A 15,660-nucleotide genomic window follows, 5' to 3' on the forward strand; every position below is an offset into this window, starting at 1 on the left:
TCCAAAACAAAGATTCACCCCAGTAGTGGTGGGACCTGAGGTCTGGGCCAGGGCTGTTAAGGACACACATCCCCTTCGTGAGAACTGCTGCCACGTGCAAGAACATGGAACCTGTTTCCAGCTGCCCCCAGAGTTTCCTGCTGCAAGTGCATAATCCTGTCTTACCTTTAAATAGGCCATGGTGAGGAGCGGCAATAAAGTGAAAGGTACCAAATAGAGGAGGGCAGGCTGGGCTGCCCGGTGAATACGAGAAGCTACTGTTGCCGTTAATAGACCTGTAACAGAAAAAGGGGGCTGTTTTTATAGGTTACATATGGATGTTCTCACCAGTTCATCCACACCTGGCTCCCTTCCCACCACTTCCACAGAGAGCCTGTGGAAAAGTCACTTCCCTGTGCTTCATCTTCCCTGAATACACCTGAAACAAACCAAACGGTCGTGTTACTCTGGTTTACCATTAGGTTGTGTTGAGCCACTTGCTCCAGTTGTGAATCTCAAAGATTAAGCTATGAATAACTTGAACAAGATGCAACAAAAGGCAAAGGGGAGGAAGGTGAAGGCACCACGCTACCTCTTGAGACCGTCAGTCTGAGGCCCCTCGCCTGAGAGGAAGGGCTGGATACACCAGGAATTGTTTTCCTGGATACTTGTCAAAATGCAGGGAGAAAGATGAGCTGGGGGAGGAGAAAGGCTACTGATAGGTTATAATCTTTCCTTTCCATCCTTGGAAGGGCTGCAGGAGGTCAGGCTATGCACACACGTGTCCTGACCACAGGGAAAACCCATTTTATGTTAGGGACGAGGGGGATGGCTACAGCAAATCGCAAACAGAATTCCAGTTGCAATTATTTACAGTTTTCTGTATGCACTAAACCATCACAGGATCATAAACATTAGCAGTAAACACAAACATGCAGGAATTACCTGGATGTACCCCTGCACAGCATAATCCATCTAGAAACTCCTATATCATTCCCATAGCCCAGGTACGAGCCATGGCACCTTCTATGCTAGTAAAGCAAGTATCAAAAAGACTGATAATCCCTTTCTAAATAAAATCCAGCAAACCCCTTAAGACTGTGGCAGGGTTTTTCTCCCTAGAGCACGTCAATCACACTCAGAGAGAGGAGGATTAAAAAAGAACACAGCCAAGTGTTCCCTCAAAGCCTCTTTACACTCGCTTTCATCATCTCTTAAACCTACTACAATAACCCCACTTCCTGCTCACTAAGCAGCTACCCATATTAACCCAAGTACTCACCTACAAAATAGCCAATAAGTGTGCAGTGGAAGTAAGAGACCTTCTGCATACGGCCAGAGATGTTCCCTGGTCCTGGGGCACCACAGGAATCGCCGTTGGCTTGCTTCTTGTAGTTATCGTAACGCAGGACAAAGCAGAGCAGAAGACCTGGCATCACAATATCTCCGATCCCCAGCATGGAGAAGTGGCTGCCTGTGGAACTAGACAGCAACTGAAAGTGGGTTCATGCCCAGACCATGAGGGGACAAGCTCTAGACTCCTCCATGTTGGTTCTGAGCTTCATCTTGCACATCCTTTCTTTCTACTGCCAAATTGCTGTGTAGTAGACACTAAATGCTGGCTACCGAAGGTCTTTTCATTGGTGATGTTGCCACCACCTCAGGTCAGTTTTAATCATACTCATTCTGACAGTAATGACATGTTGCTCCAAACCAGTTTACTTCTACCAGCAATGCTTAAGCTGCTCTTAAGTCACTCAATGAAACAGATCCATCAACTCAGTATTTCATTCACCTCAAGCACTGCTCACCATTTTACCATGCTGTATAGTACTGACACACACTGCATCTTCATTCCTGTGCACACAGATGACCTCTAATACAAGGCAATAGGTCAATTTATGGAATTCTGAGATCTTCAGTCTCATTCAGATAAAACACACAGAAAACTACACTCTCATGAGATTCCCACAAAAGGGCCAGTTGTTAAGTAGATTAAGAACTAAAATTGCCCATTTTTCATGAAAACTAAGCCAGATTAAGTTACCACAGAGTAGGCAAAAATAATAATTTTGGTTTTCTCACTGCAGAGAATCAGCTCCTGATGTCTGTAATTTCAGCACCCAACATCTATAGGAACAAGGGTAAATGTCCCAACATAACCTATGTGCAACTGCTGGTGCACTGGAGCCTACTTACTGCCCATAGGGCCAAGTACATCTGATTAAAAGCTCCAGATAGCACAGAACCCCTGCAGAAGAGAGATGGGGAATGATACCCCTCCAACACAAACCTACCCAGTAAAGCTGTCCCTGCTTAGAACAGCCTCTAACTCCCTTCCTAATCACTTGCAGTTATGCAGGGATCAGGACTATTCTGATGTTGCAACAAACCTTGGGTCTGCAGAACTCACACATACATCAAACGGTGCATCCTGTTCTGAACAGGCTGCTTTTTAACCTAATGAGGATCATGGCTGTGTGCTGTGAGTCAGCATGAAGGGGTCCAGCCCTCACTATTCATTCTATACCTTTTTATCATGAAGAGGGAGTGACTGAGCAGGGAACTAAACCGGTGTTTTCCAATAGAACTGGCACTACTACAAAGTACAAAGAAGGAAAACTTTTCCTACATAATATAGTAAAAGAACTGCTGATTTTACCTTGGAAATACAAGTTTACCAGGCAGGGACAGACGGGGAACATCTCTACCCACATTTGGTCCCAGGTGAAGCTTCCGGGATAAAACATCCAGGGGATTATCAGCTGGTTGTGTGGCCACTTTCACCATCACATTGCTGTTAAAGATGTAGGCAGAAAAAAAGACCTGTGGAGCAAGGAAATGGTCAGAAATTACACACCACAATCACAGCCACTGAAAGCTGTGTGCATTTTGCTTTGCTTGTTCAAGAAAAGAAAGGATATTGCCCAGATTTTCCATATACATACACTGTATATGTGATAATAAAAAGCATATGTATTTAAAAAGCTCATAACTTTCTTTTACACCATTAATCCTCAACAATAACTGCAATATACTTTCTGATATCAAGATATCGATCAATATCTTGAGATCCTTTGGCAAAGGACCTGTCCAGACTACAGGCAGGTAGTCCAGGACTACAGACGCAGGCAGCAGGATACTGATACTATGAGAAAGCCTGAAAACAGAGAAGAGGTGAGTGCAGTCAGTGCTCCCTCAGACACAGAATGATGCAACACTTGTTTCAGTCAGGCCCTTACTCTACAGCTCATTGCACTGGGAAACTGACTGGCTGCACGCAATCACTTCCCTGGGTCAGTGCTTGGTATTAGGCAAAGGTAACACAAAATCCTTTCAGTATCTCAAAATCTGTTCTGGCAGGTTTCTTGAGAAGTGCAATGAGATTTTCTGCCAAGCTCCCTGGCTATGAATCAGCTGCGTTCCTGTTCTGGGGCTTTTCCTGCTGATCAGAAGCTGGCACGTTCACACTGTGCAAGTGTGGATAAGGCTTTGTGTTCACTTGGAAATGCCCGTGCTGATCTTCAGCCAGGCTTTCACAATTTGAGGTCCAGTTTATCTTTTTAAATAATCAATTGAATTGCCAAAGTTGAAAACTTCTCATCATGGTCCTGCTTTTGTCAATAATTAGTGAGGATATCATTCTGTATCCTGCTGCAGAGCTGAACCCCTCAGAAGGGAGCAAAGGAGCTGATCTGGCTTTGCCAGACTTCATCAGCTTCATACCAGTACAGTTCATGTACAAGTGGCCCACAGCCAAGTACAGATCCAAAGGATAAAAACAGTTTTAGCAAAACCAAACAAAACACTTACCCAAAAGACATCATAAATTAGTAACCCAGAGAGTAGCAAGCAGGAAACCTTCAGGCTGGGCAGCCGAACAAAGGCTATCATTGCAACACACAGGCCCATAGCCAGAGCTACAAATGCAAGCACAGAATTAGTTCATTAAAAAAGAGCAAAACAAAACAAACACCCCCAAGCCAATACCTCCCCCACAAATAATCACCCAAAGCAGCCTCTGTGGCACCTGTGCAGCTCTGCATGCACAAGGGGGCTGTCTGCTGCTCCCAGATAGTGAAACTCAGAGTTAACAACAGCCAAAATACACTCAGGAGCCAACTGTGAGCCGGCCCCTGTGGAAGCAGGAACCCCTCTGCAGGCACAGCTGCCCACGCCACTCACCTTCTGCTACCCACCACTGGGAAACATTCTCATCCCTCATGTCCTAGGGACTCCATCACTGGCTACCCGGTTAGAAACACAAACAACAAAGCAACTTGGAGCTCCCTGTGCCCCACACATAAACATCTACTTTTACGCTATTCAGAGGTTTTCTAGCAAATGCATACAATAAATAAAATCCTTGATAAAGAAAACCTTAATTCAGAAACAGCCTGGGTACATGACATGTTAGAACATGGTGTGACAATCCATTCGTAATCGTTGAGTCGTCACTTGGGTTGGGAAGAACCTTAAATATCACCATCCTCACAGTAAGAACTTCATCCTAATACCTAACCTAAATCTCTCTCATTTTAAAGCCATCCCCCCCTTGTCCCATCACTACATGCCCTTCTAAGAAGTCTCTCTCCAGCTTTCTTGCTGGCCCCTTTAGGCACTGGAAGCTTCCTGAAGTTATCCCCAGGCTTCTCCAGGCTGCCCCAGCCCAGCTCTCTCAGCCTGGCTCCAGAGCAGAGCTGCTCCAGCCCTTGCAGTATCTCTGTGGCCTCCTCTGCTTGGGCAAGATTGTGGGTGGCTGCCCAACACCAGCTATGAAATATCATTGTTTGGACAGGCAGGGCTTTCCCAATAACAAAAATCCATGTGGAAGCCTGCCTACCAATGGGGAAAAAATATGGGCAAGTCTTTTCCTATCCCCTCTCCCAGAGGTGAGTTTTCAGCCAGATCAACAAGCTGAACAGCATGCCACAGCTCACATTAGTTCTGTTCCAAGAGGAATTCTGTCAGGGCAGGAAACCGATATTACACTAAAAAAACACAGGTAATCCCAGTCTTCACATTTGTGGGATTTCTTCCTGCTTTAGGCCTGGCCTTAGCTACCAGCGGTACCCAACTGATGTTCAAATGTATTTCAACTGGATACAAGTGAACCCCTGAAGAGATACTTGAAGTAAATCAATGTATGGTATCAGGACATTCACAAGGAATAACGGAGCCCTGCTGGGACCCCAGCACGCTCAAGTATACAGACATTTGTAAATAACTGCCTAATGTATGTAAATGTATTTTTACTGTGTACACTATGTCAATATTTGCCTAACATCACACAACTATAAACAGTCACAAACCCATTCTAACCAACTGAAACCAGTGAATCCAGGGAAGATGGATCATTCCCTATGTGCCCACCAGTGTGACAGTGTGACCACATTTGCTAAGACTGACAAGTTACCCTTTGGCTTCTGGTGCTGTAATGATGCACTGGGAAACTACCCGACACCTGCGTTTCACCTGCAAGGTTTGCAGCTCTTCCACCAAACCGCTACAGAAACACATCCCTGTGGATGCAGGTGCCACCCCAAGCCTGCCAGCGTGGCTGCTCACAGTGCCCAGGGACTGCAGCCCAGCACTGCCTCTGCCAAACCCACCTTATCTTCTGGGAGCTGATAAGCTCAGCACACCACAGAGCGTCACGGCTGCCAGCCTGAGCACAGTAATGGGATTAACTCTGATAAAAGCGTGCCTTAAATCGTGCTGCACAACTGCAACGTGCTACAAAATGTAAGCAAATTATTGAGGTTTAAAGAATTTGACACAGCAAAGCAGCGAGAAAAAGAACTGCACTCAGTCATTCAATCCAGCCTTCAGTCACTGACTTCCTCTGGCAGAAGAGCAAATACAAGGGAACAGCCTGTCTTAAATCAAAGAGGTTTCTCTAAAGCCAATGTTAATAATAGCCCAAAGAAACCTATATTTAGGAGAGGATTTCCAGGTTATAATTAACTAGAAGTGGAAATATTTTAACCAGCATGAGTTTTATCTGTTGTCCACACAATTGATTTCTCCATTACTGACAGGAACACGGGCACACAAGCAAGGCACTTTCATCAAACCAAGCAAAGACTGGGCAGAAAAGGAGCCAGTGAAAGACACACATGGTAATAATTGTGCAGTTCTGCAACTGCCTGAAGAAATACTGGCAAATTTAAAACACAGAAGGGAAGCAAGGATGCCTGAGAGCAAACAGGAGTGAACCCGGCCAAAGTGCAGGCAAACCTCCGACAGGCTTCTCAAATGGAAGGCAGCTTCCTTCTGCAATGAGAAGCGCCAGAAATCAGGCAGGAAACAAAGTCACCCGTACCCAAGCCCATGGATGGTGCTGACACCCTGTATAAGGCAGATCTACACTCAAGACGTTATGCAAGTCATTCAGAAAGAAAAAAGAGAAAAGAGAAGCGGGGGGAGAGAAAGGAAAAGAGGAGTGAAAAGGGAGAAAGACAGAAGGTGAGGAGAGAGGGAGAAGGAGAGAAAAAGGGGGAGGGGAGAAAGAAAGGAAGAAGAGGGGGGAATGTGTGTGTGTGTGTGTGTAGTGAGGGGGTGTAAGATGGCCACACAAATGGCTCTGGGTAGAACATCCTGGGCAATGGGATAATGAAGCTGAGCAAGCAAGAACTGAAAGAGTTAACCCTCAACCAACAGAACAAATGAACTCTGGGTCCCTGCAAGCACGCTCCTTGCAGAGTAAGGATGCTGTGAGGGTTAAGAATATTCTCACACATGTGCTCAGACCCTCTGGATAAAGGGCATTTTTCAGCTTTACTGCACTACAGAACAGATGAAACCACCAGGATGTTGGTGGCGTGGTGCTGGTTTACAAAGCACTGTGCCAGCTACCAAGGTCTAAGCTGCCCCCACCGACTGACTTTTGATAGACGAGGTGGTGAAGTTCTGATCTAACCATGTTCCTCTAAAACTCTGAGTGTATTGTGAAGAGTGGGAATAAGAACATGTCAGGAAGCAGCCTCTGCCCAATGGCCGCAGTAGTGAAGGCCTGCAGCAGTTCCCAGGGTGTCCATGACTGTTCAGTTCACACTGTAGCAGGCACTGTGCACATCTGCAGCATTCCCACCGTACATCTCTAGCTGTGTCCTCTATTCAGGAAACCTATTAACCAAGGGACAGGGACCACCCTTTATTACTCTGTCGTCAAACAATCTGCTCTGAGACACAGGCACTTCAAGACCTATAGATGTGCATCATCACACATCAGAACAACCCCCTGGAGACAGTATCTGCTCATTCTACCCTGTACAATGCCCCTAGCTTTAGAAACAGTTCAACCAACTACTGCACACTGGGGGGAACTGCAGTATTAGAGCACTGAAGACAGTTCTGGCAGTAACCACTACACCTCCATTCTGTACGGACTACAAATCACCATGAAACACTTCCCCTCCTTGTTTCTCAGCTCTAAAGTAGAAACACTCTCACAGGGAGACAATGAGCTGCACACCAGCAAAGCAGACACACAAAACTTGAGGTGCACTGTTCAGAGGAGATGCCTGCCCGGCTTCCCCTCCAGCCACTTCCCAGGGGCCGTGAGGCCTGGTCACATCTGGTTCATTCTGAGCCAGCCCATCAGCCCCACACAGCTCCATGTAGCACACCCTGCGTCGAGCAGCACTTACTGCCCATGCTGCCCTCCAAGCAAGATGAGCTGGGGTATCACGGCTGCAGTTACAGAGAGGCAAAGGGTGAAGGCAGAGACAATGTAGTCCCATTTGCAGCAGTACAGTATCAGCAGTAAAACTGCAGTCTGTTTCCCTGGTGAAGGCAAATAAATGCTGCTCCCTGTTCAGTCACTGACAAACATGGATATAGTTGGATTTGAACAAATGACACAAGGCTTACCTATAGAGTTCAACTCCTTTCATATAAGCTACATAAAATGCACCAAAGCCAAACAGTATCACCAGAGTTCAGTAAATCCTAAACAACCACAGAGGAGTAAAACCTAGAAACCACTCAGCAGCAGCAGCAGCAGCTCAGTGCTGTGCAGATTAATTACCTCCAAGCCCACTATTTCAGACTGAAGCACTCACAAAAATAGCTGGTTTTAAGGAAACACTTCTGTTGGTACCTCAGTGTAGACAAATCTTTTCAGACTTTGCCAAAATCCATGCCTGACATTCCACTGAGCTTTGTAGCTCCTGCAGATCCAAAAGCACTCCTGACTCCATGGTGGGCTGCTCTGCTTCGCACAAACCAAACTTGATCTGCAGTTTTGCATTCAGTCTCTGGGTACCGTGAAATGCACTCCCTTGAGTGCAACAGCTGCAACTTTTAGAGCAGCAAAAAGCACAAATGAAACAACACTCCTGAACAAAAGAAACAGTCGAGGTGCCATGAGAGGTTTCAGTGCTAAGGACTTGCTGCTGCTGCCTCATTCAGGAGGAGCTGGGGAGCTGATGGGATGTACCTCTTCTATTGCAACAAACAATTTCAAGGGCAGGTGATGTTGTCACAGCTGCTTTTCCTCAAGCAATCACAACCACAGGGTGCCATTTTGTGAGGTGTGCTATGCCAATTGAGGTGCCCGACACTGCTGAGAAGCAGAGGTCCTGCTCCTGGCTTCCCCATCATCCCTTTGCAATCACACCCACTTCACTCTCTCAGATCCTGTCATGCTGCCACTTACCTTTAGCCAAATTTAGCACATACCTGACTGCACAATAATCCAATTCATCTCACTGCAGCAGCAGCAAAATAGCCTGGCAAAAAAAACGTTACGCTGCCATTCTAGTGAGCTGAATCAGTTTACCATGTGATTAAGTGAGTGCCAGAGCTAACACAAGAGCTCTGGGAGGCAGGAGGGGAGGAGGAAAGCTCCTTTTCGGCACAGTAAGCTGTGAATTCAGTTCATCCAGCACGGCAAAAAACAAGTCACACCTTCAAGCCAACTGGATGCCTGCCAGCTTCACCCACCTCCCCATCCGTGGCAAGCAAAGAGATCAAAGACAAGCAGCTACTGTGAACTGTCTCACAACAGATTTATTTGATCATCTGAACCGACCAACAAGAAGATGCACAGCAAAAATGAACCAGATTGTAAGGATCGAGTTGTGACTCACAAACACCACTGCCTCCACACACCTTTAATGAGAACTGGCCCCTCACCCGCTCCACACAGATGTGGAATATCTCTCATGGCTGTCCTGGCACTTCCTTGGAAGCTTTCACAAACCAGAAAAACGGGTGTCCCAAACACCCCCCGGCATGTTCCTGACAGCAGCTGCTTCCACGGAGTCTACCACGCAACAGCACAGCTCAGCAAGCCGGTAACGTGCACATTTCAGCAGTCATCGCCAGGGGATGGGATGCGTCAGAACAGGCACAAGCCAGTCCTGAAATCCCCTGATTCACATACTCACCATCCATAAGGAGCCAGTGGCCAGTCAGGACCCAGATAAGGACAAGCATCACAGACAGAGAAAATGAGAGCAGCTCAGCAGCAGTGAAACGCCCACAGCAGCCAAAGGAAATCCTAGGAACAACACATAAACATTAGCTAGAAGATTTTATGTTTCCATTTAAAGAACAGCAAATGGACCCTGCAGGAACAAGGCTCAACTGCTGCTGAAAGATGCCAAGAACAACTGAAGGGAAGTTCCTCTGCCACAAATAGGTACCAAAACAACAACAAAATAAAAGCTCTAATCACGTTCAACTACTGTGTGCAAAGCCTGAACTACAGAGATGGAAAACCCCCCTGCAAATCTTGGCACCTCTCTTGAAATGGTTACCATGAATGCTATTTCCTGGTGCCATCTAAGATAGTGCCTTCTGCAACATGAACTCCAGCCACAAGGTTAAAAAAAGAAATGGGTTTCAAAACATGACATTAACAGCTGTAATTTTTGGTGTAACTGCAGTCTCTGAAAGACCCAGCATTAAAATCCATGGCCCAATGTTAATAAGCATTAAAATCCAATACCAAATCCCAGACTGAAATCTCACACAAAATGAGCCAAACTTCTTCAAAGCCACTGTTGGGAAATCACATCCCTTGCGACAGGAGCACATTTCCGACACTGGCAAGCATGGGGGATTTGCACAAATCGTGCTTCCGAATTTCGAAGTGGAAACATGGTGCTCACACAAGAAGTATGCACAAACATCAGCCCTGAAGGCCTGAGGTCAGTGCTCGGAACCAAAGACTCCGCTCAAGAATTCACATTAGAAGAAATAAATACAACAAACAAGAAGAGGAGCAAAAGGTTTTTCAAGTCCTTACTTGTTTTGAGGTGAACAAGGCCGTGTTAAGTACTGGCACATCGGGAGCAGAAGGAAAGCAAAAGCTATTGTTGCAAGGACTGAAAAAAGAAGACAAAGTAATATTAGTGCATTCAGACCTAACTTCCACAGTACACAAACAAGCTTCTCCAATCTGAGAAAGCTCTTGCAACAATGCCCTATTATCATATGCTGCAGTATTATCAAAGCAAGAGTGGCTCCAAGGTTTTCTGCAGAACTTCTATTGTTAGCAGGCTTTCAAACTTCGGTCAAAATAAAAGCTCTCAAAGGAATGCAGTGGCCAATCCCCAAGCCTTACAAAACTAGGATGAAGTCTTGCAGCTATTCATGATAGCTCAGCAAGGAAAACAGTTCTCCAATATTCTGAGTCAAAAAACCCAACTGACTGGAAACTGGCTGTGAGTTCTTGTATAATTCTTCAGCATAGCACACAGTCTGCAGAACTTGTGGCTTTTCTACTTTTTAACTCATTCCCCCCATCTCACTCTGACTCCTTTATTCATTACTGAAAGAAGGAGAACTTACAGTAAGTCACAGCCAGTAGCTGGACACTTCACTTTTGTAAATACAAAGTGCTGTACGCTTCTGAAAGCCGGGCACACCAAACCCGAACGCATCCAAACGGTATTTCCACAAACGTTGTCTTTTTAAGGAGCATACTTGTCCCATCCACACCCTTGTGAACACCTTCAGTAACTGCTGGTGTTTACAAGCATTTTTCCTTCCAATTCTTTTAAATATCCTAGCACTGAGTTTGCACTAAGGACTGCTTGAAAGGCTGCAGAGTGAGGGCCAGGAGACACAGACAAGGCAGCAGCACACATCCAAAACCGCTGCAGCAAGAACTGATGGAAATGAAGGGAGTTGCTCAACATGCTACAAATCAAATCTTTGTGCTGCCCTCTACTCACTCCTTACACTGGGGTGGCTGCTGTTGGGCTTTAAAAGGCATTTTTTGTTTTCCTCTTGTCAAACGAAGAGGATGGGAAGGAATCAAACATTCTCTTTAGTGCACAGCCTAAGCCAACTGGAGAAAAGAAACTGGGGGTGCTCAAACCACACGTTTCCACCCCTCAATTCTGCCCCTTCTGGTGGGAGAAAGATTAAAATAAATGAAGAAATAAATTCATTTACAAAGAAAGTTGTAAAAAGCATCTGCAGGCAAAGAGCACAGTGTCAGCCCCACTCCTCAGTATTTCAGAGGGGAGGAAACAAGGCAGAATGGGTGGGGAAAGAATGAACAGTCTGAGCATGTCAGCTCCGCACATGCTGAATTAGGAACCTTTCCAGGGGCACCTGACAAAGATCCCTGCACCTTTCTGCCCAGGTCCTTGAGCCTTGCTGCCCTGCTCCCTGTGCCACCATGGCAGGAATGACCCTTCCTCAGCCCAGGCCTCTTTGCCCTTGGAATCCCTCCCTTCCCTCCCCTCCAGCTCCTCTGAACCAAGAACTCTGCATTTCCTGTACTGGTATCCCCAACTGCTGCCACCCCCAAGCTGGGCTCATTCAGAGTATAAGAATTAAAATGTAATCACACTAATACAAAGTGCCCATGAGTACTCGCTCCCAGTCTCATTCCTGCCTCTCCAGGCTTCCCATCATAAGTTTCTCTTCCCTCCAGTCTCAACACCTATTACTCAATGGGCAATCCTTTGGCTTAGCTCCTGCCTGTAGGCAACACTCCAACTCTTCAGCTCTGCCCCCTGCTCAGCAGCTGGTCCTAGCCCTGGGCTGTCTGCTGTGCCTGCCCTTGTTCCTGACTCTTCCTGAGAGACAAATCCTTGTGGGATGAAGGCTTAAGAACCTGCCAGCAGTTATAATGCAGAATTTCCCCACATCATCCTCTATAGTCTACAAAAGGAGGATGTAAAATAGCACTACCTGAGCTTCAGGGGACAGAGGTACTGAATCCCACAGCTCCCACATCCCCAGCTCCAGCAGGGTCTCTGTCCTGCTGTGTAACCTCTACGGAGGCTCTGATTTCAGTCTGGGGCCTAAGTCCCCTGAGCTTAATGACACCCTTTGATGCAAGGCCAAGGAAAAGCACAAAAGCATGGTAAACCCAGGTCAAAGAATAAAGACACCCAAGTGCACTGGTCCAAACAGACTCAACCCTCTTAACGCTGCAACAAGCCCCAATCGACACAAGATCATATGATTACACACCACAAATGCCACAAATAAAGTTATAAATGTCAAAGTCATTCTGGAAATAAATGGACCAATAAACATGACAAATCAAAATTGGTCTTTTGTCATTAATCTTCCCTTATATTTTACATATTTGTGTGTGTATATTCCCCTAATAGCTAGCATATAGTAAACTTTATCTGAAATAGTAACTTAATTTTAATAGGAAAGAACATACATGTCATAGGTCAAAGTTATAAAAGCACTGTTCAGCATTCCTCTCCAGCACTGTGCTTCCAGAACTGGACAGGAGCCTCCAGACTCATGTCAAGAGCAGAGATTTAGATTTCACCCACCAACATCAGCCAGATCAAGAGGCTGGAGAGGATACATAGCTGGGGAGTTAAAGCATGAGAGCAAAGCCTGCACTGCATGTACATGAAGCAAGAGAGCATGAGAGGTATGCAGGGGGTTACAAATCTTCACAGACTCAGTATGAGGACTGAGGAGTACAACTTTTAAAAGCTGCTGCACATCTGGAGCAGTGGCAAGATTCCTGCTGCCCTGAGCAGCAGCTTTAAGAACTGCAAAAAGATTAAAAGGCAGATTTATTTATTTCGTTTTTTTTTAATCTGAGTCCTGGCATTGACTTAAATGACAAAATATAAATAATAATAAGCAGGACCAGTGGGTCTGTAATTTACCTGCAGACAGCAGCTTCATTTTTGTTCTAAATTCAAGCAGTGCAGAATTATAATACTCAAAGGACGAGCGAGACCAGAAGTACAAAGAAAAACTGTATCAAAGCAAACCCCAAAATTAAACTAGGAAAAGGATGGGATCTCCAGAGCTATGCTGTGATCATGTAAATTACCTGAATTACAGAACAGCATGTACAGTTCTAAGCACTGATTTCTAACTACAGTTCTAAGCACAAGTGAACTTTACATAAAATAACATATCCAGCATCTTTCAGAGCTCTGGCAATTTATAGTTCAGGAGGCTTAGCAAACCTCCAAGTGGAAAATACTTCTCAAATACTACTTGTCACTTTATTAATAGCCACAGAGACAAGAAACTACAACTGTGAAACACGATTTTTTTGATGTCCCATGTCACGTATTACAACCCTTATCAACAATATTTAACTAAATCAGTGCTTTCTGTTCTACTCCAATTCTTACAAAGAGAAGAAAACTTAAGTCACCTGCTGTGCATATTGTAAAGACAACTTGAACTGAATCAAAGAAGAAGAACATAACTAGGAGAGACACAGACGCTCCGATCGGCAGGAACAATGCCTGGGTGGAATCAATGGTTTGAATACCTGCAGAAGAAAAGAGAGCGACATTTAACTTGGCTGTTCCTTAACCACACACACACAGACAGCCTGCCCTCGACACCACACCTGGGGACCCTGACAGTATATTCCATTTCAGCACTGCTGCAATAGAGACATTCACCCCGAGATCCTTGTGCACTGCCATAACTGAGCCCAGCAGCCTGTGCAGAAACACTCCAGCTGCACCACATGGTCGTGCAGGCTGGGTGCACAGCAACAGCTCTGCTTGGCAGGACTCAAGAACTAGAAGCTGAAAGAAAAGGTATGAGTTTTTTCTTGTTATTCATTCTGTCTCTGGTGCAGGTTACAAAAATTAATATTATTTAGGGATTAGGAAAAATAAATTATACGCTTGCTTCATTTTACACTGAGCAATATAAACACATTGAACAGGGCATACGAAAGTTTTGCTTAATCTCTCGGCACAAGGTGAAGAGCCTGACCAACAGCAGAGCTGCAGACAGTGTAAGGCTGACCCAGCTCAAGCAAAGGGTGCCTCAGCTTCATATTCCACTTGGGTGAAGGCCACCAGGCACTTAAATTGCATCACTGATTTCAATCACCAGATAACATCAACCCTAACAAAGAAGGGCAGTTTTCAAAGAACACCCAAGTCATTTACCTGGTTTTGAAGCTACCAGCTCAGCTCACCATGTGCTGCCATTGCTCTGTATGCTATAACATGTGAGCATGATCTTTTGTTGGTTTATAGCTGGAAGCAATTCTGAACAGAGATACTGAAGTGTTCTATTCTGATTACTCCCCCCACCTCAACCATGCAGTGTGACTACGAGGGAGATTAACTAAGGCACAGAAAAAATTGTACTATCTTTTACCATGAGTTTTTAGAATTAACAAAATTGAGAAGCTCAGGCTTTGAAAAGCCCACCCATCCCTGCAAACTCTCACAGTTAACCAGTCTCTGTAGCTGTATTCACCTTTGACCATGAGTGAGGGGAAGAAGCCATAAGTAGTAACCCAGTTAAAAATGTAAGGCACACTTATACTGGTAGAGCATTAAAAGAACAGGTTACGTCTGAAGTAGACGCTTGATGAGAAGCATCCAAAATGTCTCTAATGAAAAATTAATGCAAGACTGAGACCAAGATGAGATCTAAAACCCGCTGAACATCACTGGGCTATTCTAAATAATCAGACACTGCTGCATGAAGCAGGGTTTTACCAGTCCCAGGATTTTAAGGATAAGCTTTTAGGTTATCAAGCAGAATATCTGTGCATGTGTTATGTATGCGCATATAAGGACATGCACATACACATAAACATGCACACACACTGTTCCTGTGTGTCAGGATGTGTCTAGTCTGTTTTTTGTGGAAGAGTGGCAAGTTGTCTAAATAATGGGTTGCCTACACAATTCATACCTAACAATCTATCTATGTCCAAAAACCTCAAACAGGTGAAATACACTCACTACAACCCAGTATCTGTCCTAAGTATTTGACCATTTTCATAAAGGAAAACCTAAACAATGACATGGGCACTCTCAGTCCTACACATAAATAGCACAATAAATTTGAAAACTAAAAAGCAGAACTCAGTCACTTGGGGTTTCAATGTTACTGAGATCTGGTACAAAGGGTAAATCAAGTACAATATAGATAGTCCAGCGATGACAGTGCAAAATTCCTGTGTTCTAATCTGTGATTCAGATCTAGCTCCTCCCGCTTTGAGAACAGCGTTTATTCCATGCCCTTCAACTTCCCAAGGGAAAAAACAAACAAAACAAAACCCCAGCAGTGACATATTACAAACCACCTTGGCATATGGGAATTAGTGCCTGCAGTGTTAAATGTCAAAGTGCTTCATTTCATTTCTGATCATTTTGACAGCTAATCCCCTTAATGTGCTTATTCCCCAGCTCCAGCCTGTCTTCTCTTACTACCCAGATGCCAAAAGCCTCAAGTGTTCAT

General features: G+C 45.1%; 1 protein-coding gene across 16 annotated transcripts in view; it reads right to left on the minus strand.

Moving 5' to 3' along the window:
• SPPL3 (signal peptide peptidase like 3) overlaps positions 1-15,660 on the minus strand; it is a 62,867-nt gene that overhangs the window by 5,691 nt on the left and 41,516 nt on the right. For all 16 annotated transcript variants that reach the window (XR_004550159.1, XR_004550157.1, XR_004550158.1 and 13 more), the window contains exons 4-10: positions 13,595-13,714; positions 10,238-10,316; positions 9,375-9,487; positions 3,793-3,899; positions 2,642-2,805; positions 1,262-1,461; positions 166-275 (exon numbers count right to left, since the gene is read on the minus strand). Coding sequence is in view for 5 of the 16 variants with exons in the window: in XM_034068201.1 (XP_033924092.1) it covers positions 166-275; positions 1,262-1,461; positions 2,642-2,805; positions 3,793-3,899; positions 9,375-9,487; positions 10,238-10,316; positions 13,595-13,714 (893 nt within the window). In the remaining 11 variants the exon portion in view is untranslated. The remainder of the gene's footprint in view (positions 1-165; positions 276-1,261; positions 1,462-2,641; positions 2,806-3,792; positions 3,900-9,374; positions 9,488-10,237; positions 10,317-13,594; positions 13,715-15,660) is intronic.

This window comes from Melopsittacus undulatus, chromosome 12, assembly GCF_012275295.1.
Source record: "Melopsittacus undulatus isolate bMelUnd1 chromosome 12, bMelUnd1.mat.Z, whole genome shotgun sequence".
In the NCBI taxonomy this organism is placed as follows: Eukaryota; Metazoa; Chordata; class Aves; order Psittaciformes; family Psittaculidae; genus Melopsittacus; species Melopsittacus undulatus.